Consider the following 22,468-nt stretch of genomic DNA (forward strand, 5'->3'; position numbering starts at 1 on the left):
GGGATTTCACGCTGTAAAACATCCCCGTTGAAAATTGCAAGCGGAGCCCAAACAGGAACAAAAATCCCTTCAAAATCCCCTTCTCCCAGACAGCGGGTTTCTGTCTGTCTTGGCTGTGCACTGAGAAAACCGTCGGTCCCGTTGCAACAACGGGGAAACAGGGGTCTGTAAAGGGGGGGTCCCCGGTGGGATGGAGCCACCCTGCGATAACCTGGCCCTTCCCAGCTGCCCCTTTTCCGTTTGGGGGGGAGGATTTCTGCTCTTTCCATACCAGGGGCTGCTCTACAGCAACCCGGCCGCCCCGCCGTGCCCAGCAGATGGAGCTGGGACCCCGCGCACTGCCCGGCTGCCTCTCGCCTCCCCTGCGGGGGTGCCGGGCTAGGGAGGGGGTGCAGGGGCCGGGGGCGGGGGGGACGGGCTGGGGACGGGGTGCAGGGGCTGGGGAGAGGTACAGGGGGCGGGGAGTGGTGCGGGAGCTGGGGAGGGGTGCTGGGCTGGGGAGGGGGTATATGGAAGGGAGTGCAGGGGCTGGGGAAGGGGTGCAGCGATGGGGAAGGGGGTGCAGGGGCTGCAGAGGTGTGCAGTGATGGGGAGGGGGGTGCAGAGGATGAGGAAGGGGTGCAGGGGCTGGGGAAGGGGTGCAGCGATGGGGAAGGGGGTGCAGGGGCTGCAGAGGTGTGCAGTGATGGGGAGGGGGGTGCAGAGGATGAGGAAGGGGTGCAGGGGCTGGGGAAGGGGTGCAGCGATGGGGAAGGGGGTGCAGGGGCTGCAGAGGTGTGCAGTGATGGGGAGGGGGGTGCAGAGGATGAGGAAGGGGTGCAGGGGCTGGGGAAGGAGGGCCGGGCAGGGGAAGGTGGTCCCGGCCCAGCTGGAGCGGTGGGCTGGCGGTGGGTTCCTGCACGGTGCTCGCTCGTCCTGACAGCGGCAGAAACAGCTTTTCTGCATAAAAAAAAAACAAAAACAAACCCGAACCCCCCCCCCGGCCCCCCCCCCCCCCCCCGCAACGCACTGCAGAGAGCATCGTGTCGGGGCGCTGGCTTTGCGGGGGGGGGCTGCGCAGGGTGGTACCACGCGTGGCCTCGGGGTCACGGCGGGGGATGCCCGAAGCGGGACCGGAGCTCTGCCGCGTGTCCCAAGGGGATGCGGCGGGGGGGAGCGGCCGGGATGCGCCGCAAGCATCCCCCCCCTGGAAAAAAAAGGCCGGCGCCGGGGCGGTGAGGGGGGGTACCCTTCTCCCCGGGGCGGGGAAGGTCCACGGGGGAGCGTGGCCGCGCGTGGGGCGGGGGCGGCGTGGGAGGGAGAGCTCGCCCGCAGCCGGGGCGGGGAGAGGCGGTTGCCGGCGCCCGGGAGAGCCCTTCCTCGGCGGACGACAGCCGCGGCGGTCGCCGGACCATGCCGGGGGAGCGGGGCCGCTTCCCGCTGCTGCTGCTGCTGCCGCCGCTGTTGCTGCTGCTGCTCCCGGCGGCGCCGGCGCCCCAGGTGAGCCGGGGGGATCCGGGGGATGGGGGCGCGGAAAGGCTTTCCCGGGGTGGGGGGGAGGCTCCTCTGCTCTTTCCTCCCCCCTCCCCGTGCCGGTGCGCGGTGTGTCCGTCTGCCCGCCCTTACTCCGGCGGCGCACACCGCGCTCCTGCCCCGGCAAACAGGTGGGCAAAAGCCCGGGGGGGGTGGGGGGGGGTGGAGGGCGGGGGCTGGGGGGGGGGGTGGGGGGAGCATAAACAGGGCTTAAACCGGGCCCGGTTTCTTTTGAGCTCTATTTTTTCCTTCTTACCCTGCACCTGAAGTCGCCACCGAGCACACGGGGGGCAAAGAACCCCCCCGGGTTTACGGGAGAGCGGGGGTTTGCCGTGGCTCAGCATCCCGCGGGGAGATCCCGCTGGCTCGCGAAGTTAAAAGCAGCCCTAACAAAGAGCTGTTTATTAAAGCGAGCTGCACGCCGGGCATCTCTTTGCTTCTGCCTCCCTCCCTCTCGGCGTGGGGCGCCCCAGAGCTGCGGGCACAGCCCGGCTCATCCCCACCAGCAGCCCGTGACCCCCTGAAATTGCACCAAGGGACGGCACACCACTGGGGCTGGCTTTTATTTCATCTTTTTAAAGCCTCAGTAGCTATTTGGAAAGGAGAATAACTTCACGCCTGCAGAGTATAGGGGGGGAAAGAAATCCCTCGGGCCAGGTGGGCTGGAACCCAGCAGCTCTGCTCTTCTCCTGGAGCTCCTTTGCCCCCAGCCTCACGTCACCCAGCCCAGACCCTGTGCGCTCTCCTCCATGCACTCTGTGAACCTCTGAGCTCTAAAATTGGCTTGGCTTTGCTCAGCCCTTGTTCTTTTTCTTTGGTTTTAAGTCAATTCCACAGGAAACCTATAATAATGATGCCCGCCTCCTGCATGAGTCAGTCCCGTGGTAGCGATCGGTTTGTAGGCAGGAGTCCCACCAGTGTCCCTGGCCTCAGCAGAACTCACAAGACAGCTGTTTTCCTCTTATTTTGTAATGTGGAAGTGGGACAGGGCTCTAGCTCCAGCAGGATGAAACATGAGTTATGGCATCTCTCCCAGGGCTAACAAAACGATTACAGCCATGCTTGTAGCACTGCGTTACCCATTTAGATGTAGGAGACCACGGCTGAGCTAAGAAACTTCTTCCGTAGGCTAAAAAACCTCCTGCATCTGGCTAAATGGGGAGGGGGAAAAAAATAACCAAATATCCCAGGAGACCTTTGATGCTGCAGAGCTCCTGCACGAGCATCCCTCTACGGCCGGGGCATGGCAGCATGGGGCTAGAGAGATGTCCCCCTGCTGACATCCCCGTCCCCACAGAGCTGCCTCAGCAGGCAGCAGCTCCTGGCCGCCATCCGACAGATGCAGCAGCTGCTGAAGGGGCAGGAGACACGTTTTGCCGAGGGCCTCCGAGTGATGAAGAGCCGCCTGAGCACCCTGCACGCCTCCCTGGCCAAAGCTGCCCCTGAGCCGCCGGCCGGTGAGTCCTCCCTGGGTCCCAGCAGTTGCTTTTATGGCCTCAGAGGATGCTGGGGTGGGCAGGTCGGGATGCTCAGGGCACGTCACGGGTGGAGGTGTGGGCATCTCCATGGATGGAGATACCCGTTCCCATGTTAGCAATTCGTGCTGGTGAATTAGAGCGCTTCTCCAGCCTGGTAAGGCACGGTGAAGCTCAAAAGCCCGTAGCTGCAAAGCAGAGGAGCTCCTGGCAAACCACTGGAGGCGAGTGCGCTGGAAAACCATGTCTCCAGCAAAAGACCCAGAGTCCTGTGCTGGGAGCGGGAGAGGGGTGGCAAGAATGCCACCAAACCCCTTGCCAGTGACGCTCAGCATCCCTGCCGGAGTTTCGCTGTGGGGCTGGGTGTTACTGATTAACGTTAGTAGGCCAATAGTCGAGGAAAATAACAGTTAAAGAGGAGGTGTTGGAGGAACTGGGTGGACCATGGCCCAGGTAGAGCTGGGGGCAGGAAAGATAAGGCAGTGCTCCCCCAAAGCACATACCTGAACACTGACCTCCTCCCCACGGTGCTCTTGCAGCCTCCTGCCCTGCCCTCCAAGCCCCCGCGGACGGGAAGAAGTTTGGCACCAAGTATTTGGTGGAGCATGAGGTTCACTTCACCTGCGACCCGGGTTTCCAGCTCCTGGGGTCCAGCACACGGACGTGCCAGGCCAACGGCAGCTGGACCGGGCAGGAACCCCACTGCGCAGGTAGTGCTCTGGGCTGCCACGGCTGCGGCCGTGGGGCTGCTTTGTGCCCCGTGTCTGCCCGCGGGCATCACTTGCAAGAGCGGGATACGATTTGGGTTTGTTTAAACCTGGGGGAATTATTGGGGTTCACCAAACAGGGGGGTATCGCAGCTGTCCCTGACTCCCCGACAGCCGACATCCCGTGGATGCTACAGCTCCCGCGGCTGGTACTTGGGGGTTTCTCCTCCTCAAGGAAAGCTGGAAATTACAGCTGGAGCTTCAGCTGGTGTTCAGCAGCACAGAGGAGGGGAAAAGGCATCGGTGCTACGACGGCTCCCCGCGTCACAGCAAACCTTTGCACTGGGGCACAGCCGCAGCATCGCCAACAGCCGGTGTCCCAGTTCGGAAAAAGAAACGGTTATGATGTGCCGTGGGGTACCGGCATGGCCCAGTGCCTGCGGCGTTCCTGGGGCTTACTTCCCAAAATAAAACAAAATAAATGAAATGTGCCTGCTTTTTTTTTTTTTTTTTTTTTTCCCCCTCCCGCAGAGATCAGCGAGTGCTCCAGCAGCCCCTGCCAGAACGGCGGGACGTGCCTGGAGGGGCTGAACCAGTACAAGTGCCTCTGCCCCCAGCAGTGGACTGGGGCCACCTGCCAGTACCAGGCGCAGACGGGTGGGTGACCCCCTGCCAGGGTGGGTGACCCACCACCCTCCAGGCGTGTTTCAGCACCCCATCCCACCATGTCCAACCCCATCCCGTGGTGTGTGTGTCTGTGTGTGTGTGTGTGTGTGTCCCTCCCCCAGCTCCCCCCACCTGGAGCGTGACGGACGACCCGGCCTTCAGCCGCCAGCCCCGCTGCGCCCAGATCGACCGGACCCAGCACTGCAGCTGTGAGCCCGGCTTCCACATGAGCGGCACGGCCGCCAACGGCCTCTGCCAGGGTGAGCCACCCCCCGGGGTGGGGACATGACGGGGGACGGGGACACGGTGGGGTGGGCTGGGGGGGTCTCGGCTGTGCACCCGCTCCCCTCCTCTATCCACAGACCTCAACGAGTGCGAGGTGTACAAGCGGGAGGGGGGTCCCCGGCTCTGCGCCCACGCCTGCGTCAACCTCCCCGGCTCCTACCGCTGCGCCTGCCCCGGCGGATACGTCCTCCTGGGCGACGGCAAGAGCTGTGAAGGTGAGGGGGTTTGGGGGGGGAGGCTGGAAACCTGCGCGTTTTAAGACTTTTCCCCAACTAGCACCGTTGCTTTTTTATTTTTTTTTTTGTTTCCCTTTTTTTCTCCTTGCTTGCAAGCATTTCTGCATGCAGAAATCCCAGTGGGTTTGTGTACGGTACCCGTGCTGGAGGGGGAGGAAAACGACGGAGGTCCAAGCGCTGGCAAACCCCTGCGATGCTTCGGGGGGGGGCCGCGTCTCCCCGAAAAAGAGCACGGGAGCCCCACTGCCATGATGGAGCCGTGCCCCTGTGAACGGGGCATCGCTGAGACGAAACACAAATAGCATTAAAACCCACGAATTAGACGGGGAGGGGTCAGCTCGGAGGCTGGCAGCCCTTCCTAAAACAGGGGAGCCGGGGTGGGGGTTTTGGCAGCGGAGCAAAGTGACAGCAGGTCAGGACGGTGGGTGGCTGGAACTGCTCGTATGAAAGTCTCCTCCTGAAAAACAGGGATGTTTTTTTGTGCGTTAAAGTGTTGGTTATTGCAGCTCACGGTGAGAAAGCTTGCGCTTTCTCCTCTTCTCCCCGATGGCTGCGTGTTTCACAGCATCTTGCTAACGCTCCCAGCAAATACCTGCATTCAAAGCTCCTGATTTCATTGTTGGGTATCTTACTGGGTTACACAGGTGTTTAGTAAATAAAAAAAGAGATTTTTGTTTTCAACCAGCTTAGTAGAAAGTTAGGAAAATAAGCTGCCCTCCTACTGCGAGACTGCTGCCACTGTTTGCTAGCCCAAGGCAGAGATCGGGGGAGGAGAGCAGGCACAGAACAAGATTTTAGACAATTTAGGTGTTTTCAGCCGTCTCTCTCACTTTTTTGGGTCGTGTTTGGCGTTCGACGCGTTTCAAGGCGCTTTTGCCTATTTTCCGCCAAAAAAGAACCCCTCAATGGGGTCAGTTTGAGGTCTCTGGTCAGCTTCACCCGCTGCCCGCTGCTGTTTTGCAGACATTGACGAGTGCGCCCTGTCCCAGGACAACTGCACCGGGGGGACCACCTGCATCAACACGGGCGGGGGCTTCCAGTGCGTCAGCCCCCAGTGCCCCCAGCCCACCGGCAACGTCACCTATGTCAAAACATCACCCTTGTAAGTGCGGCGGGGGGCGGGGGGGGGGGAAACCTGGCCCTACTTTGTTTTTTTGGGTGCTGGGTCCCAAAAATATGTGCATGGCACCCAGATGGCTCCAATGCCACCAAGGCAGGGGGGACACGCACCCCGTATCCCTGGGGTTCCCTGAAAACCTCACCCCGACTTTTGCCTTCGCAGCCAGTGCGAGCGCAACCCCTGTCCGATGGAGAGCCGGTTGTGCCACCAAGCACCCAAAACCATCTCCTTCCACTACCTTCCCCTGCCATCCAACCTGCTGACCCCCACCCCCCTCTTCCGCATGGCCACGGCGGCGGCGCCCGGCCGGCCGGGACCCGACAGCCTGCGCTTTGGCATCGTTGGGGGCAACAATCGCGGCCACTTCGTGATGCAGCGCTCGGATCGGCAGACCGGGGAGCTCATCCTGGTGCAGAGCCTCAAGGGTCCCCAGACGATCCAAGTGGACGTGGACATGTCTGAGTACCTGGATCGCGTCTTCCAGGCCAAGCACGTGTCCAAAATCACCGTCTTTGTCTCCGCCTATGAGTTTTAGGGGAGGCGGCAGCTGGGGCGGCTTCCCTGATGGTGACGGTCCCTGCTCAGCATCCTTCACCTGAAAGCGCCAGCCCTGGAGGCAGGCGTGTAATGGGAGCTCCAGGTGACATCCCATGCCGAAGCCTCTCTGCAGTCAACCATCCTCCCCTCTGCCTTAAGGTTGTTCTGCCCGGGCGGCTTTTACACCACCGATGTGGGGAAAAATGCAAACGAGGTGCAAAAGAAATCAGGAGCAGGGGTTCCCCGCTCACCGGGCCGCGGGAGCAGGGCATCATCCTCACCCAAGGCTCCAGGAGGATGATGTCTCACAGCCTCGGTGCCTACGTAGCGCAGAAAACAGCAGCTAGAAACCACAGCCCGTATTTCCTTTTTAATTCCTTTTTTTCTTTAGGGAAGAAGTTATGCTGGTCTGTGCGGGAGGAGGGAGGATCAGAGTGGCCGCCGCTCTCCTCCCCGCTGGCCTGGGCTTGCTTGCGCTGATCCCAGCCCCGCACAGGCGTGCCTCCTCTCCCCTTGGGATGCCGAGAAAACCCACGGCAGCCCGCGGGGAGGGGGCTGGTCCAGCATCTCAATCCCTCAGGATTGCCTGGGAGCGGAAAAATCCTTGAACGTGCATCCCTACAAGACGTGGCTGTCTCTCGGTGCCCTCCTTGGCAAGCGGGACGTCGCTGCCGGGCAAAGGAGGAGTCCCGGTGCCCTGCCGATGGGCGCTGGCAATGGGCTAGGGCTGTCCCGTGCTTCAGCCCGTGGGCAGCAGCTCCTTCAACCTCCTGAACTGGGCTGCGCGTGGGCATCCCCCCCCCACCCAGCAAAGACCTCAGGGCGGTCTTTGGCCGTGCTTGGTGCTGGCGTCGAGGGGGCCCGAGGTGTGAACATTTTCATTTTTCAGTCAGCCTCAGCCTCCGCCCCGCTGTGTGTCGGCAGCTCCAGGAACAGCTGGGGTTCAGCTGTAACACGCGCCGGGGGGGTGCGTGTGTGTGTGGGGGGGCGACACACGCTTCCCCGGTCTTACACCCTTCCCCGTTGGTACCCGTTCCTCAGTGCGGCGCTTGTGCATGTTAACCACAACCCCCCGACGTTATGCATGTTTCTCCATTATGTTGGTTTTAGTACAATTAAACGACGCTATAGCCTCTGAGCAAAGTACCCAACACGCGTGCGGCGGGGGACAACGCTCACCCAGAGCTCTCCCGGGGCCGGGGGGGGGACCTCAGGGTCCGTGGGGCAAGAACCTGCCTCGATTAGTTTTATTTTTCCGCCTTAACGTTTCTTGGAAGGGGCTGGCTGGCAGCGGGGTGGCTCATCCCCAAGCATCCTTCCCCCCCAACCCCGAGCATCCTCCGGAGGATCCATCCTTCTATCCTCAAGGAAGCGGAGCCTGCTGCTGCCCTTCCACAAAAGGCAGCGGGGCAGAGTCCCCTCAGGGGGCACGGCGTGTGCCGAGCTGCACCCACTAAAATCCTTCCCACTCCTTGACCCAGGGGAAGAGACTCCATGAGACCCATCTGTGCTGCATTCTTTGGGGGAATCAAGCTCCCGGGGTTTTCTTTTTGGAGGGGGGGTACAGCTTTTCCGCGGAAGCTCGGAAGGAGGGCAGGGTCTCTCCCTGCAGAACAAGGAGGGACATTCAGTGCCTGCTCCTCGCCGCTGTCGGCACGGGGCTGCTGGAGCCTGGGCACGGCGGATGGAGGATGTTTGGGTTGGCGGGCGCTCTGGCTGGACGGTGGAGCTGGGCAGGGAAATGCATCCCAGGGTTGTGCTGGGGGCGGGAAATGAAAACCCAACAGGCTCCCTCCTCCCCCTGCGAGTGCTTTAAAAAAAAAAAAAAAAATTCAAATGAAATGCTTTTCTGAAAGTGTAGCTGCCTTCAAAAGCGGGGGCTGGTGGAGAGAGGTGGTGGCCCAGCTCCAGCAGGGGTGCAGGTACCTGTGGAGCGGCAGACCTGGGGATTGCCCACCTTTAGATGGGGGTGACGGAGATCCACAGGGAAAGACCCGCTGCTGCAGGAGGACAGAGACCCTCAGGAGAGGAGAAAGGAGCGGTTGGTGGGGCAGCACAGTGCTGCCTCCCTCAAAGGGGGCTGAGATGTCCTATCCTCTCCCAAGGCAGGAGGACCTCCCTGTCCCGCTGAGGATACCCCATTATTCCTGGGGTGGCATGGGAAAGTGTCACCATGCAGCTGGCCTCAGCACGGGGAAGGAGAAGGCTTTTTTGGACCGGTCCTGGTGTTACCGTCTGAGAAAACCCATAACAATTTATTTTTGTTTAGACGATTATTCTATCACCCAATGACCCCTCCCCACCTGGAAAGGGGAATCGGGGAAAGCAAGGAAACACAAGAGTTGAAATACCAATAGATTTAATAGGATAAGACTAAATAATTAACAATCATGGAATCACAGAATGGTTTGGGTTGGAAGGGACCTAAAGATCACCAAGTCCAACCCCCTGGCCCGGGCAGGGACACCTCCGACTAGACCAGGCTGCTCAAAGCCCCATCCAGCCTGGCCTTGAACACTTCCAGGGATGTGGCATCCACAACTTCCCTGGGCAACCTGTTCCAGTGTCTCACCACCTTCACAGGAAAGAATTTCTTCCTGATATCTAATCTAAATCGACCCTCTTTCAGTTTGAAACTGTTAACCTGTGTCCTGTCATTACACTCCCTGATAAAGAGTCCCTCCCCATCTCTCCTGTAGGCCCCCTTTAGGTACTGGAAGGCCACTATAAGGTCTCCCTGGAGCCTTCTCTTCTCCAGGCTGAACAAGCCCAACTCTCTCACTCTGTCCTCATAGCAGATTTGCTCCAGCCCTCGCATCATCTTCATGGCCTTCCGCTGGACCCGTTCCAACAGGTCCATGTCCTTCTTGTGCCGATGGCTCCAGAGCTGCATGCAGTACTCCAGGTGGGGTCTCACCAGAGCACAGTAGAGGGGCAGAATCACCTCCCTGGACCTGCTGGTCAGGCCATACTTCTTTTGATGCAGCCCAGGATGCGGTTGGCTTTCTGGGCTGCAAGCGCACGTTGCTGGCTCATGTGGAGCTTCTCATCTACCAGCACCCCCAAGCCCTTCTCCTCAGGGCTGCTCTCAAGCCGTTCTCTGCCCAACCTGTATTTGTGCCTGGGATTGCCATGACCCAGGTGCAGGACCTTGCACTTGGCCTGGTTGAATTTCATGAGGTTCACACAGGCCCACCTCTCAAGCCTGTCCAGGTCCCTCTGGATGGCATCCCTTCCCTCCAGTGTGTCGACTGCGCCACACAGCTTGGTGTCATTGGCAAACTTGCTGAGGGTGCGCTCAATCCCACTGTCCATGTCTCCGACAAAGATGTTAAACAGCACTGGTCCCAGTACTGACCCCTGAGGAACGCCACTCGTTACTGGTTTCCACCTGGATGTTGAGCTGTTGACCACAGCCCTCTGAGTGCAGCCAGCTATCCAGTTCCTTATCCACAATAATAATAAAGAACCAGTATTGATCCCGATAGTAATATACGATATATAAGAATTATACTCAGGCCATCTCTCAGCAGGAATCCGTGCACTCCCAGCAGTGGACAGCAAATGTCGGACACTGCGACCACAACGGCTTCGGGAGGCAGGGAAGGGCTCAGGGGTCTGGCACCGGGGCAAGAAGTTCTCTGGACCACTGCCATCAAGGGAGAGAGCAACTATGCAGCAAACTTTCTAATTTATATAGAATGTTACACTCCTGGTATGAAACAATCCTGTTGGCCAGCCTGGGTCAAATGCCCAGGACTTGCTCCTCCCCATCCCTGCACCCGGCAAGGCTCAAAAACACTGAGACCTTGAATCCCACATAGCCTAGCTGGCTATAAAGTAAATATTTTCCCAAATTCAGACACTAGGGTCTTCCAAAAGTGGAGTTTTCCCCAGCATTAGAAGAGAAATTAGTCCTGTGTCGCTCAACCCAGGACACCCGGGAAGGGAGCACAGGAGGTTGCGCTGCAAGAGAACTTGAGTTCCAATATGGGCGGCAGCGGACATGCCTGGTTTTATTTTCTCAGCATGCACGGGGACAGATGAAGCCTGCCAGGGGCAAATGTCCTTTAAAGCTCTGTGGCATAAGAGCAGAGGGAAAGACAGATGCACCCACAGATGTACGGGACTCCGCCTAAGGTGACCCAAAGGATCCCGGGATATGCAGAGAAGAAAAACACATGGAGAAAATTCGCTCTGTGCGGGTATGCCTGGGGAAATTCACCCTTACCTTCCCCACTGGGAGCCTGGGGGTCCCGGCTCAGTGTGCAGCCCGGGCTGTGATTGGAGGACGGTGACGGGCATCGTCAGAGGAGGGACAGGGAATGGGCAGGACACGCTGCCGGGCCGCTGGACCGCCCTGCCGTGCGCCTGCATCCTGGGATGTTCTGAGCAGCAGGCGACGAGGTTTTCCTCAGAGCCACCCGGACCCCGGCCAAGGCATGTTTCATCCAGGAAAGGGAGCAGTTGTCCTCATCAACCCAGCCCGGTGCGTGTTTTAAATTAGTGCCCTAGATAAGAGAGCAGCGCTGTGGAAGCAGCTGGCCGCATCCTTGTATGCCACCGAAAATCACTGCTGGAAGACAAAAGCCAGAGAAGGAAAGGAGCTGAGCTGAAATGTGAAGGAATACTTTATTTTTATTTTATTTTTTAGGAAAAGCTCTGGGGAAGGAAAACAAAGTTAGGGGAAAGAAGGCTACCGAGCTGGCAGCCCAGAGCCTGTGGTTTGCCAGAGGCATGGTCTGCCCTGCTGTGGTTGCCCAGCCTCGTTGGATGTGCTTCTGCAACGGGCCACTACAGCGTTTTAGGGATGATAAAGAAATCCCTGTGCATGGGAATGTGCTTCTCCACAAGACGCAGAAGATGATGTGCCAGGAGCGGCTCCTCGTGCCTTACCTCTGCTGCCTCCGTCACCCGTTCCCAGCTGCAGTACCTCTGACGGGTGAACAATACATTTGATCATCCTTGCACTGACAGCACTTTACCCCCCGACCTTGCCGGGCTCTGGGAGCCAAAAATCGGGAGCCTGTAAGAGGATAAGTCTCTGACAGGGCAGAATAGTTTCCATCTGATGCTTTAACTGGCTAACGAGACTGGAAACGGGCATTTGGAGCTTTGCACTGGAGGCTTTTCCTCGGAGCCTGACATTTTCCTAATTCCCGAGGACAGGGTGAACTGGTTTCCCCTCTCCAGGACAGGCTGGCACGCTGCTGGGGCTTGCCAAGCCGTGCCCGTCCTCCCAGCCGCTTCTCACCCTCCTTGAGGGCCAGGACCGGAGCTGGGAAGCTCAGCCATCTCCCCCAGCATTAGCTGGCTAGAGATTTCCCTTTCAGCCCCAGAAACATTTAAGGTCGTCTCTCCGGTGTCTGGACTGGGCTGCAAACCTCTGGCCAGCATCTGAGCTGACTAAAGGAGATCTTTTTCCTCTCCCAGAGCGGCCACTCCGGCATCTCGCAGACTTCCCGAGCCTGGAATGTGCAGAGAGAGGCTCTTCTGGCCCTGGTAAATACAACTTCTCTTCGGGATAATAATATTTTGGAGCTCAAAAAATAGCTGGTTTGCCTCTGCTCCCCTTCCGCAGGATGAAGGCAGGCACTCCCCGGCGCAGCTGACTCCAGATGTGCTCCGAGTGCCCTGGGAGGTTGGCCGCCCTGCCCGAGCCCCAAAGCCACATTCTCTCACCCCAAATGGCCGGGGGGGTGAGGATGAAAAGGCTGAAAAACCTCGCGCAGAGGTGGCTTTGGAGGGAAGCTACGCCGCGCCCGCCAAGGTGCGAGGAGAGAAATATGGTGCCTTTGAATTTCCAAGGTCTGTGTGGGAAAGCACTCCCTCTCCTCTTCATCCCACGAGGGGAGACAAGCCCCAGCCTCCGGGCAGGGGCGGGAGGAAGCGACCATGGCTTTACGTCCTGTTTCCTCCTCCTACTCATCATCCTCCTTCCAAACTGCATTCCTGATAGGCCTTTCCCTGCCGAGAATCCAAAGTCCTGAGCATCCCTGTGCTTCTCCTCACCTTCAGTCCACTGAGACACATCCCTACAAACGGAAGAATGATAATTATCTCTTTAACACACAAGAGGACATCAGGCTATTTTCAACTGCAGGTTAAACTTTGAATTTTATTAACTAGGTAGCACCCCTGAGAAGCCCGTGCCTGGCGCACGGCACGTGCATCAGGGCTGCCGCGTCTCCTCCCACCCCACAGATTCGTATCGTGGTTTGAATCCTTGCTGAAGCGAAAGCCCAAGCGCACGTGCCAGAACACTTATTAATCCTGTTATGGGCTTTAATGAAGAGCTGAATCACGACATTTTTGTTTGTTATGGTTGCTAGGGACGTTGCTACGCTCTCCACACCATACCGCAGATCCCAGTATATTTGTGATATCCGAGAGTGCATACTGGGGAATTTGTTTCGCCACTATTGCCAAATTTAGTTATACTTTGGGAAAAAAAAGAGCCATTCAGGAGCTTCTCGCAAGCACACCTTTTTCCCTGACAACGCAAACACACATAAGAGTATTTAAACAAACAGCTGCACGTTTATTTAAAATGGATTTTTGCACCTGCACAGGCTGCAAGAAATGTAGGAGCTGGGCTTTTTTGCCCAGATTTTGAAATTTTTTTTTTTTTTTTTTTGCCTGTTGCCTAGAGAGACAGTGCTGAGCCCTGTGGGCATTAGCTCCTGGGCTGCACACCACACTAAGATGCTCATATGCTGATGGGACTGATTAGCCTTAATTAGCCCTAATGGCCCTTCCCAGCCCCACCTGAGGCCACCACCCACGCCCCTCCCATGCTCCCTGGAGCCCTATTTGAGTCCCAGAGCTGCAGGGAGTGTTTGTCTCTTGCTCGGGTTGGTTCTTGTCTTGATTTTGGTCTTGTGTGATGATCTGGACCCTTAGTTGAGCATGGCCGTGACCTCCTGCCCTGCCCATCTTGCTTAGGTACTAGCCTGGTGCGTGAGAACACGGAGAGTGAGCGTTCTTTCCTCATGGATGTGAGGCCATGCTTTACCTCTGTGTAAAGGGAAAAACGTCCCTCCCAAATGGGAATCGATGTGGGTGTTCTCTCTTTTTTTTTTTTTTAAATTTCATTTTTTTTTCCCCTAGGATTGTTGGCACTGGAAAAAGAGAGTCATATGTCCCGAAAAACCCTGTAAGCCAGGGAGGCTAGCCTGCAAAGGAAAATAAGTTGATGTAACTTGCTTGGGGTTTTTCCAGAAAGTTTTGACAAAGTCCCTCAAAAGACAATGTTAAAAGAAAAATCGTTAAAAGGGTTAGAGAACAACAAACAAACTTCTCCTGGGGACTATGAACTGCTGAGAGTCAGCAGAACTGGGGCGGGAATAAAAGGCCAGCTCTCAGCATGCGGAGGTCTAGCAGGTGGTGTATGTCCATCTTGGTGCCAGTGTTGTTGTAAACAGACACATAAAGTTTATGGAAGCAAGGATGAGCAATGAGGTGACATTTATGACATTTACAGCTGACGCTATTTATTTGAGTTGGACAAGACCATCCTGAGGTGAAGGTACTGAAGTGGGGAGACGCGGTACCGCGGAAGGGGACGCAACTCACTTGAAAATGCAAAACGCCACGCACAGAAAGGGATGCTGAGAGCTGCTGCCTGCGTTACCGGATTACGGAGCAGCAAGAACATGGGACGTACCAGCCTGCGATGGGCTGGGATCCAGCTGAAGGCGCAGGTCAGGCCTCCAACAGCTACAGCACAAACTCCTTATCGTAGAATTATCAACACAAACATTACAAGTTTTTGTGGTTTTGTTTTTTTTTTTTTTCTCATTATTGGCTTCAATAATGCTCTTCAGTATTTTGCTCCATAGTTCTATTAAGAATTTCTTAGCGAGTTTTGAATTTTGCCCTTTTAATAAAATGATAGTTATTTTGTGATTGTGATACAGCATTAAGCGATACTAACAAAAGTGTATTTTCTCTTGATCGCTTACCATTTTTGCATAGGTTATTGTCTCTCAACCATTTTAATATTGGCTTTATCGCACCCTGACCCATAACCCCTTCTCTAGGCAACAACTGTGTTACCCACCTCAGTTAATGTGCCGATTTTTCTAGGCCCCGCATTTTAAACAGCCCCCAACCTGAGAAAGCGTGTGGTGACGACGTTTACCTTGAGACGACGACACGCCTTATAACCACAGTAGGGAGGGAAACGCTTGTTTAATTAGAAATGTCGATCTCGGAGCTAAATAATGGCCTGGGGGCCGGGCTGGGCGGCCTGGGGCGGGCGGGAGGCCAGGCCTCCTCTGCCAGGGGCGGTGAGGGAAGAGGCGGCGGCAGCACCAGAGGCGGGGGGGGAGGAAACGGCGGCTGACGGGGTGGCCGGGCTCGGCTCTCGCGAGGCGGAAGCGGGGCGGGGGAGAAGGAGCGGCCCGGAAGCGCCATAACGGGCGCCGACCGCCATTAGCGGCCGCCATAACGGCCGGCGGACCGCGCACGTGACGCCAGCCCGCACGCGGCGAGGCGGAGCCCCGCTCCCCCGCCCCCCCCCCCCCCGCAACCCGCTGGCGCGCGCACACGTCGCCCGGACAGGGCGGTGGGAGCCCGCCGCGCTCGCGTGACGTCACGGCTGGCGTGACGGGCGGCGCGCTGCCGCCAATGGGCGGCCTGGGTGGCGCGGTGACGAAGGAATCCGGCAGCCAACGGCGGCGCGCGCGGGGCGGGGCGGCGGCGGCTGAGGAGGAGCGTGTTGGCGGGCGGCGGCGGCGGCCAGCGCGAGGCGACGCCATCGCGGCCCCGACGGGCGCGGAAGACGCTGCGGTGGTGGCGGCGGCGGCGGCGGGTGCGGGCCGCGGCCGCTGAGCGAGCTGGGGGCCAGCGCCGGGGGTCGCCGCTGCCGCCGTTCTCCTCGTCCTCCGCCGCCGCTGCCGCCGCCGCCGCCATTTTGTGAGAGTGCCTCGAGCGGGCGCCATGTTTGTAAGGAAGAATTAGGGCAGCCATCTCCGGCCACCAGCACCTCCCTTCCCCCGTGTGTGTGTCCTCTCGTTCTCCTGTGCCCCGGGCCTGCTCCTCCGAGCCGCCGCCGCTGCCGCCTCCTCCTCCTCCTGCCCGCGCGGGGCGGCCGGGCTCAGCCTGTGCAGCCTCGCCCTGCACTGAGTGCCCGTTAGTGTCTCACTAAGTAACCGTGAGTGAAACCTTCATCATCTCTCCTCACTGAGGGACCCGACCCTCCTCCTCACCGAGCCGCCCCCAGAGCGGCTGTGCGCGCCGCCGCCGCCGCCACCTCCTCCTCCTCCCTCCGCACCACGGGCAGCGGCAGTGTCCTGCCTTCCTCCACCTCCCTCCTCCTCACCACACCACAGCCAGCACAATGGCCTTTGAAAGCCTGTTCTCCAAACCCCCAAACCCAGTTCTTGACCCAAACATGCCCGACTCTGACAGGCAACATGCAGGGGACGAAAGGTCGAGTAACATTCTTCTCTCTCTCCGCTTCTCATAATGGTGATACTAGTGGGGTGATGATGATGCTGATAATGATGATGATGATGATGCTGTGTGTTAATGTGCCTAGGGGGTTAACGATGTTTTTGTGGGGGCAGGTCACCTTCAAACTGGAAGACCGGGGTGAGGACTGGGGTGGTGGTGGGGGAATGCAAGGAGGGGAGGGGGGCTGTCACTGAATTAGAAGTGCATTATTAGTAGGGTTTTATTTTTTGGAATGCATGCGTTTTACATCTTCATTTATTTATTCTGGCTGGGAAGGGGGACTGTTTTCCATTTCTTTCCATAAATTGCACTTTCCAGCGGGTGTCTGTTGAATGTCACCATTGTTCTTTTTCTCCCTTGCCCTGGCGCTGCTAGTCAGGTAGGAAAGGGTGCTTTCAGTTGTTTTTTTTTCTTTTTGGTTGTTTTTGTTTATACAAGAATCTCTCACTAGATCCATATTTAATGTCATTTTCTTGCCAGATTACACCTTACACATTTAACTGGATCTTTTTTTTATGCAGATTAAAGTCTGACTGACGTTATCTTTGCCACCTCTCAGTCCCCATGCGCAGAAAACCAGAGTCCTGTTCCTGGTGAAAGGACCTCTGTTCCTCCCTCCCTTTCTCTCCTGCAGCTGCTGGAAATTCAAATCCTTTCTCCAGGCAGCCCTGGCCTTCCTAACTAGTTCCAAAAATACAATGCCAGGGTGACAGCTACCAGTCCTTCAGTCTACATCTACTCAGAGCATTTGTGACACAACTGCAGGAGTTAAAAATGCTGGTTTTCGACAGCTGGGCTTCAGTCTGTCCTCCCCACAAACCTCCACAAACCATACTTGCTTCAGAGGACTGAAAAACACTGGGGAAAAATGGGCTTGTGAGCGAATGTTAAGTTCCCTCAGTGGAGAAACAGTCACTAATTCTGTGTTACAAATTGGGAAGTGGAGGGCCACGCAAGCTGACTGGTCCAAAAATCGTACGGTGATTTAGTGACAGGTTCAGGGCAGACCCCTGAGCTGCTGATTCTTGTTTTCACCTTCCAGCTTTTAATTGTGAAATAGTGTAAGTTGTGTCATGCTGTATGTTCCTAAAAGAGCGCTGTGTAAAAAGCGAACCTAGTAACCCACTGGGATTGCTGAAGATATGGCATAACTGCTTAGTAAAAGTGTGCAGCAGTAGCAGGCGAAGTGTTTTAGAGTTGCTGGAGTTAGTAAGTCTGTGACTTTTTACTGTTTCAGGGATCGAAAATACTTCGTGTTTTAAAGTCCTCCTTGAGGACAAGCCCAAGTTACCCACTGTTCTGCTGGAAGCATAGTTTTTCTAACTTGGAGTTACTCATGCGATGTTGACAAGTAGAGTTCCTAACCAGCTGTTCTCACCAGTACGCCTGTTGTTACACTGGTAAATTATGAAATAGAATAAATAAGTACTATCTAATAGCCTAATGTACTTTTAATACAGGTTAATTTATAAACATTGCTTTGTAATGTTTTACTTTCAGAAGAGCAGAAGACTAACAATAAACACATTTACCTGTTCATACTTTTTGTAAACAAGACTTACAAAACTTCTGCTCCCCTCTGATAGGACAGTAATGTACAGTAAAGTATATTCTTAGTACACCTAGAGCATTGTTAAAAAAGAAAAAGCCCCAAATATAAGTCTTTGTATTATATTAGGTGTGCAAGTGTAATCCTGTCAAAATGTAATATTTTAACTTTCTGAAGTTTATAAATGCTTCCCTGCCAGCTGGTGACTGGGAAGGCCTAAAATCTTTCTGTCCACAGAAAACACGATTGACTTGCCAAGGGGAGGGGCAGCACAGCTTTAACTGTGAATATTTTTTAGTACTGAATTGGTTTTGTCCGGTCTCCGTTGTAGTCAGTTGAAAAGCCAGATTTAAGTTCTATAGAAAAGATGCAAGTGCCTGGTACGCTCATATTCTGAGTTACCTTGAATTGGAGTCTCACTGTAATACTAGTTTGGTATTTTAAAATTAACATGACTAGTTTCAATATGTTTTATCTTGCAATGAATTTTTTACTGCATTGGTAGCTCAGTAGGACTAATAATAATAATAGTAATAATAATAATAATAATTCCCACAATAGGAAGCTGCTGAAAACATTTAACAGATTAAGTCAATTTGTGCAGCATAAATTAATAGCATTTCTGTTAACATTTAGTTAGTTTGGCTTTGAACAGATCTATAGAATTATAAAGAAGTTGGTTAGTGATTTTGAAAAGTAGAAAATAGTAAAAAATCTTGTCTGTCCATACTTTGAATATTTTAAGTTGGAAGATTGTTTTAATCCAGAGTCTTTGTTTTCTTGGTTTATAGATGGGGCACCTGATTAAGTGGGGAAGGTTTTTCATTCTTTAAATATTTTCAGTTAACTCATTGTGGAGACCTTCTGTTTGATGAAGTAGTTGGGACTTTGTACACACAGATAACAGGTGTCTTTAAAGTTTTTCCTGTAAGGTTAGGTTTTATTAAGGATTGCTTGTTATGGAGGTAGTCTTTGATAGGGTAAGAAAGAAGTCTGAGGGAGGGTGCAGGCAAACTCAGTTACAGCAAATACATACGCAAAAGCAAATTCACTTCTTGGAGTATACATAAACATAGCTCCCCCTTGCCATCAGGAAGGAGAAACTGTGTTGGAAAGAGAAGTGTAACTCTCAGAAAGGAGCCCCAGTATATAAACGGCTGTATGTGCAAATTATCGCTCTCTTCTGGAGGTCAGCAAGGTCTGATTACTTGCGATAGTTTGTGGTTGCTGTTACCATCATCTGCAGGACTGAGTGCTTCATGTTTCCCTTAAACTATTTGGTAGACATTGTCCCACCTATATGTCATGCTGTAGATGAATGTATGTGCCTAAGAGAAGAACTAAACACTTGTCACAAATATAAAAGAAGTCGGTCCTCATGCAGACTTCTGTGGACTTTGATTTTCTGACTAATACTGAGCTGTTACAGGCATGAGAAGGACTTGTTTGCTAGAGTTGGTTCTGCATTTGATATTGGTGCCAGATTTACAATTGTCAGGAACTTTAGAAAATAACTTGGAATTCATTTATGTTTTAAATCAGAAACATGAGGTTGCTACTGATACTTTCTGTTGGCGCTCTCTGCTTTACTGTCATTTAATCTCCAGACTTGGAGATTTCTTATACCATTATCTGCTGTAAAAATAGCAGTGACCTAATGATAGGTCTGAACATTGAGATGGTAACTCAGAGGTCACGGAGGTGCAAGTAGTGTTTCTGTAATCAGCATGGTCTTACAAGTTACATTGCAAGTGTAAGTATCAGGCCCCTTTTTATGTACTCATCGCATAATAAAGGGAATTCTACATTAGAGAGAGCTCTCCAACAAGCATCTGAGTGCCCCGTGAACTTTCTTTAGAAAATTCTCCTGATTTTTGCAGAGGGAAACACCACTTCAAAGCTGGGCTTGTCTGTTGCGTTTCAGCTTCCTTTTTCCGGGAACCATGCTAATCCTCAGTGTACACTTTTTCATTATGTATTGGATACAATTTTTTCATTTTAGAAGGAAGCTGGTACAGTCGCTTTCTTATTCAAGATCAACTGATTTGAGTTTCACAAAGTGTAGGTGAAATGTTTGATTATGTGAATCTGCTCACATCTATCTGTGGTGCTGCTCTTCCGAAGCTTCTCCTTTGCCAGCTGTGTGTGCCCGGTGTATGTCCAGATGAGCCACGTGAATAGAGACTTCACCCAGCCACCCCTTTGTTATTTTATTTTCCCAGTTTCCTCTTCCAGCTGTCTTAGAAATTGCCTGCTCCCTTTCCATGTACCAGTTTTGCACTCCTGTCCTCGGCGAGCATGATTTACACTCTGCTGCTCTAACAGGTCTGTCTGGTTCGCTGTAATGGAGACCTGCTCTGCTAAATTACAGCCGGTGGCAAGTAAATGGAAGAATGCAAGTAGTGGGTTGTAACCAAGATGAGTAACAACAAATTTAAATCTGTATTATATACCTAAGTTGTATGTTTTCTCCGTTACTGCTTAGTCAACATGATATTGCAAGTGGATTTGTCTGTGTATTGTCTCGATCCGCGTGGCTCCTCAGCTCCGTGAAGCACCATAGCATTACAGATCAGGGAAGCATTTGTGGAACAGAAGGGCTAAAGATCTCTAATCCACAGCTGCTATTGTCCAGCCCGCCTGCTTTCCCAGTCTCCCTTGCCATAAGGCTTCCATCCATCTTTAAACTTGACGATTTAAATGCATCTACCTGGTGCTTTAATGCCCTCTGTCCACATGTGTGTAATTTGCTTTGACAATGTTTACTTATAGCTGGTTTTAGAGGTTATTTTTTTTCAGTACTAGTTAATCAACAACGAATGTGTTCATGTTAAGTCGAAGTTTTTTGTGATCACTGAATGCAGCCTTGTAGTGCTTTATTGTTTTTGAGCATGATTGCAAAACTTGCTTTGACATTAGGAAACTAGGAAGTGAAGAGATGATCACTCCCAAATATGCCCTCTGGGCAAACAAGGCTTGTTTGCTATCCAGCAAACGTTGCAGGAGTGGCAAAAATGCAGCTGGATAATGTAGCTGTTGCTGCTCGTCCTCCTGGGGAGGAGGAGGTGGCCTGTGTGAATTTCTCTAATTTCTTCTACAGTATTAAACCCCAGAGACTGGAGATGGTTAGGTGGCAGGGTGAGAAAGTGGGCTTTCCAAAAGTTGCTTGTTGGCCTCCAGTACCACCACAGGAAGCTGTTTTTTGGCATGCTTCACTGCTGTCTTTCTCACTTCCTTCCCCCATTTTATGGGAATGCAGTATCTGTTCAAGCCAGCCCTGCGGATAAAAGCAAAACAGAGGTTAAAACCCTCAGGCAGTCTGATCTGTAACTTTTCATGGTGCAGTTTCACTGCCTGGGTGTATTGTACATTAAAAGAACTTTACATTTGCAGAGTGGTCAAAACTAATGGGCAGGTGAAAAGTACTCTTAAGTGACCTACATTACATTGTCGAAGAAGCCAGTGCTAGTTGGCACACGCTTGTTGTGGCCAACTAACAGTGGCTTGTTGTGTTAACTGCAACAACACTTTCTAGTTTTGTACTTCTTTTCCTTATTCGTTAATAAATTCTGTATTGTACCAGCGAGCTAGGACAAATTCATTTAGTGAATTTTAGCCCTCTAAGATCTTATTTTCGACATGTAATTTTCACATCATTGAGCTGCGTCTGAGTTACCATGCTCTTCATAATTTTATAAAAACAAAATTGTGGGTTCATCTCGTGCTAGTGAACAGGATAGAAAGTAAGCATGTAATGATGAGAAATGATAGCTGGGTACATCTGTGCAGTCACAAGTGCTGCATAGCACCATGTTTTTTTAGATGCATTGGATGTGGAAAATATGTGCAGGAGGGTTATTTGAAGCAGCAGGAGTGTATGAGGAGCTAGAATAGAGGGGTTGAGGGAGAAATCTAGTTTGGGATACTAAGGAAAACATGCTCAAAAGAAATTAAGGAGTAATATCCAGGAGGGGTGTAAGGCTTTTTCACTAAAGGAGTCTTGACTGGTGTCAGAAACACTCAGGTAGTTTCCCATCAGTTTAAACTCTATCCCCTGCGTTATATGTCCTTATCACAGGTACTCAGAGGTCAGCAGAACAGGTGTATGGTGCTGTTATCAGCCCCTGTAAATTAAGGGCTGTTAACGTATTGCTTCTATATGAGAAGATGAGGTTTGGGACATCCTGGATGTCTTCTGATAACCTATCTCTTCTAGAACTAATCACAGAACAAAGAGGTTAAGGTTTAACCATGCACTCATGGTAGATTTTATATTATTTTTGGATAGTAATATTCAGTTATCACCAGAAAGTAGTAGCTTCTTAAAAAGAATTGCTTAATGTGTTAAGAGTTCTCCCCATTTATAAAGTTTGCATTCTTGTTACTGTGTCCTTTCTCTACAGCAAATCTCTGTGTACAAGAAGTAGAAGGGGGTTGTTTGCAGCCTTTAATTTTTATCTACTACATACATTTTCTATTCTTGGTAATGCTTTCAGAAGCTCTTAGCTATTTATATTCTTTTTAAGGCTTATTCTAATAAATAAAGTCAAAAGCATCATATTGTAAAACAAAATGTAATTATTTTTAAATGGCACCCTTTCTCACCTGTGAAGCAAACCTACCAAAAATGGGCTTAACAGAAAATAGTGTTTAATGATAGCGACTCACATTTTGGTTGTACGACTTTGTTCATCTAAGTTCTTAAAATGTACAGAAGTATGATTCTTGTGTAGCACCTGCTGTATCTACAAGTATGCTAGGTACTTCTGTTAGGAAGATTGGTAAAAAAGTCCCACAGGCAAAACCCTTTTAATTTTCTTAAAATATTTCATAGCTACAGTTATCAGTGTACTGAGAAAATGCGTCTCGTTTTGTATCTTGGACTTAAGGAGCTTGAATTGTAAATCTTCTTTGAACATAAG

At 53.0% G+C, this 22,468-nt stretch overlaps 2 protein-coding genes across 2 annotated transcripts in view; both read left to right on the plus strand.

Moving 5' to 3' along the window:
• Positions 1–1,234: 1,234 nt before the first annotated feature.
• FBLN7 (fibulin 7) lies at positions 1,235–7,665 on the plus strand. The gene is made up of 8 exons (XM_063327933.1): positions 1,235–1,479; positions 2,810–2,969; positions 3,527–3,697; positions 4,226–4,351; positions 4,483–4,620; positions 4,723–4,860; positions 5,845–5,983; positions 6,164–7,665. The coding sequence occupies exons 1-8, from the start codon at positions 1,393–1,395 to the stop codon at positions 6,534–6,536; spliced, it is 1,332 nt and encodes a 443-aa protein (XP_063184003.1). The 5' UTR covers positions 1,235–1,392; the 3' UTR covers positions 6,537–7,665.
• A 7,576-nt stretch (positions 7,666–15,241) lies between these two features.
• The window catches only part of ZC3H6 (zinc finger CCCH-type containing 6), a 29,857-nt gene continuing 22,630 nt past the window's right edge, over positions 15,242–22,468 (plus strand). Inside the window, exon 1 of the mRNA XM_063327934.1 lies at positions 15,242–15,973. Within this exon, the coding sequence (XP_063184004.1) occupies positions 15,882–15,973 (92 nt within the window). The 5' untranslated portion in view covers positions 15,242–15,881. The remainder of the gene's footprint in view (positions 15,974–22,468) is intronic.

The sequence above is a fragment of the Chroicocephalus ridibundus genome, chromosome 3 (assembly GCF_963924245.1).
Source record: "Chroicocephalus ridibundus chromosome 3, bChrRid1.1, whole genome shotgun sequence".
Classification (NCBI taxonomy): Eukaryota; Metazoa; Chordata; class Aves; order Charadriiformes; family Laridae; genus Chroicocephalus; species Chroicocephalus ridibundus.

Coding starts and splice junctions, on each gene's coding strand:
- FBLN7 (XM_063327933.1), top strand. CDS start 1,393: ATGCCGGGGGAGCGGGGCCGCTTCCCGCTGCTGCTGCTGCTGCCGCCG. Junction 2,970..3,526: donor TGCCCCTGAGCCGCCGGCCG/GTGAGTCCTCCC, acceptor GTGCTCTTGCAG/CCTCCTGCCCTGCCCTCCAA. Junction 4,352..4,482: donor CCAGTACCAGGCGCAGACGG/GTGGGTGACCCC, acceptor TCCCTCCCCCAG/CTCCCCCCACCTGGAGCGTG.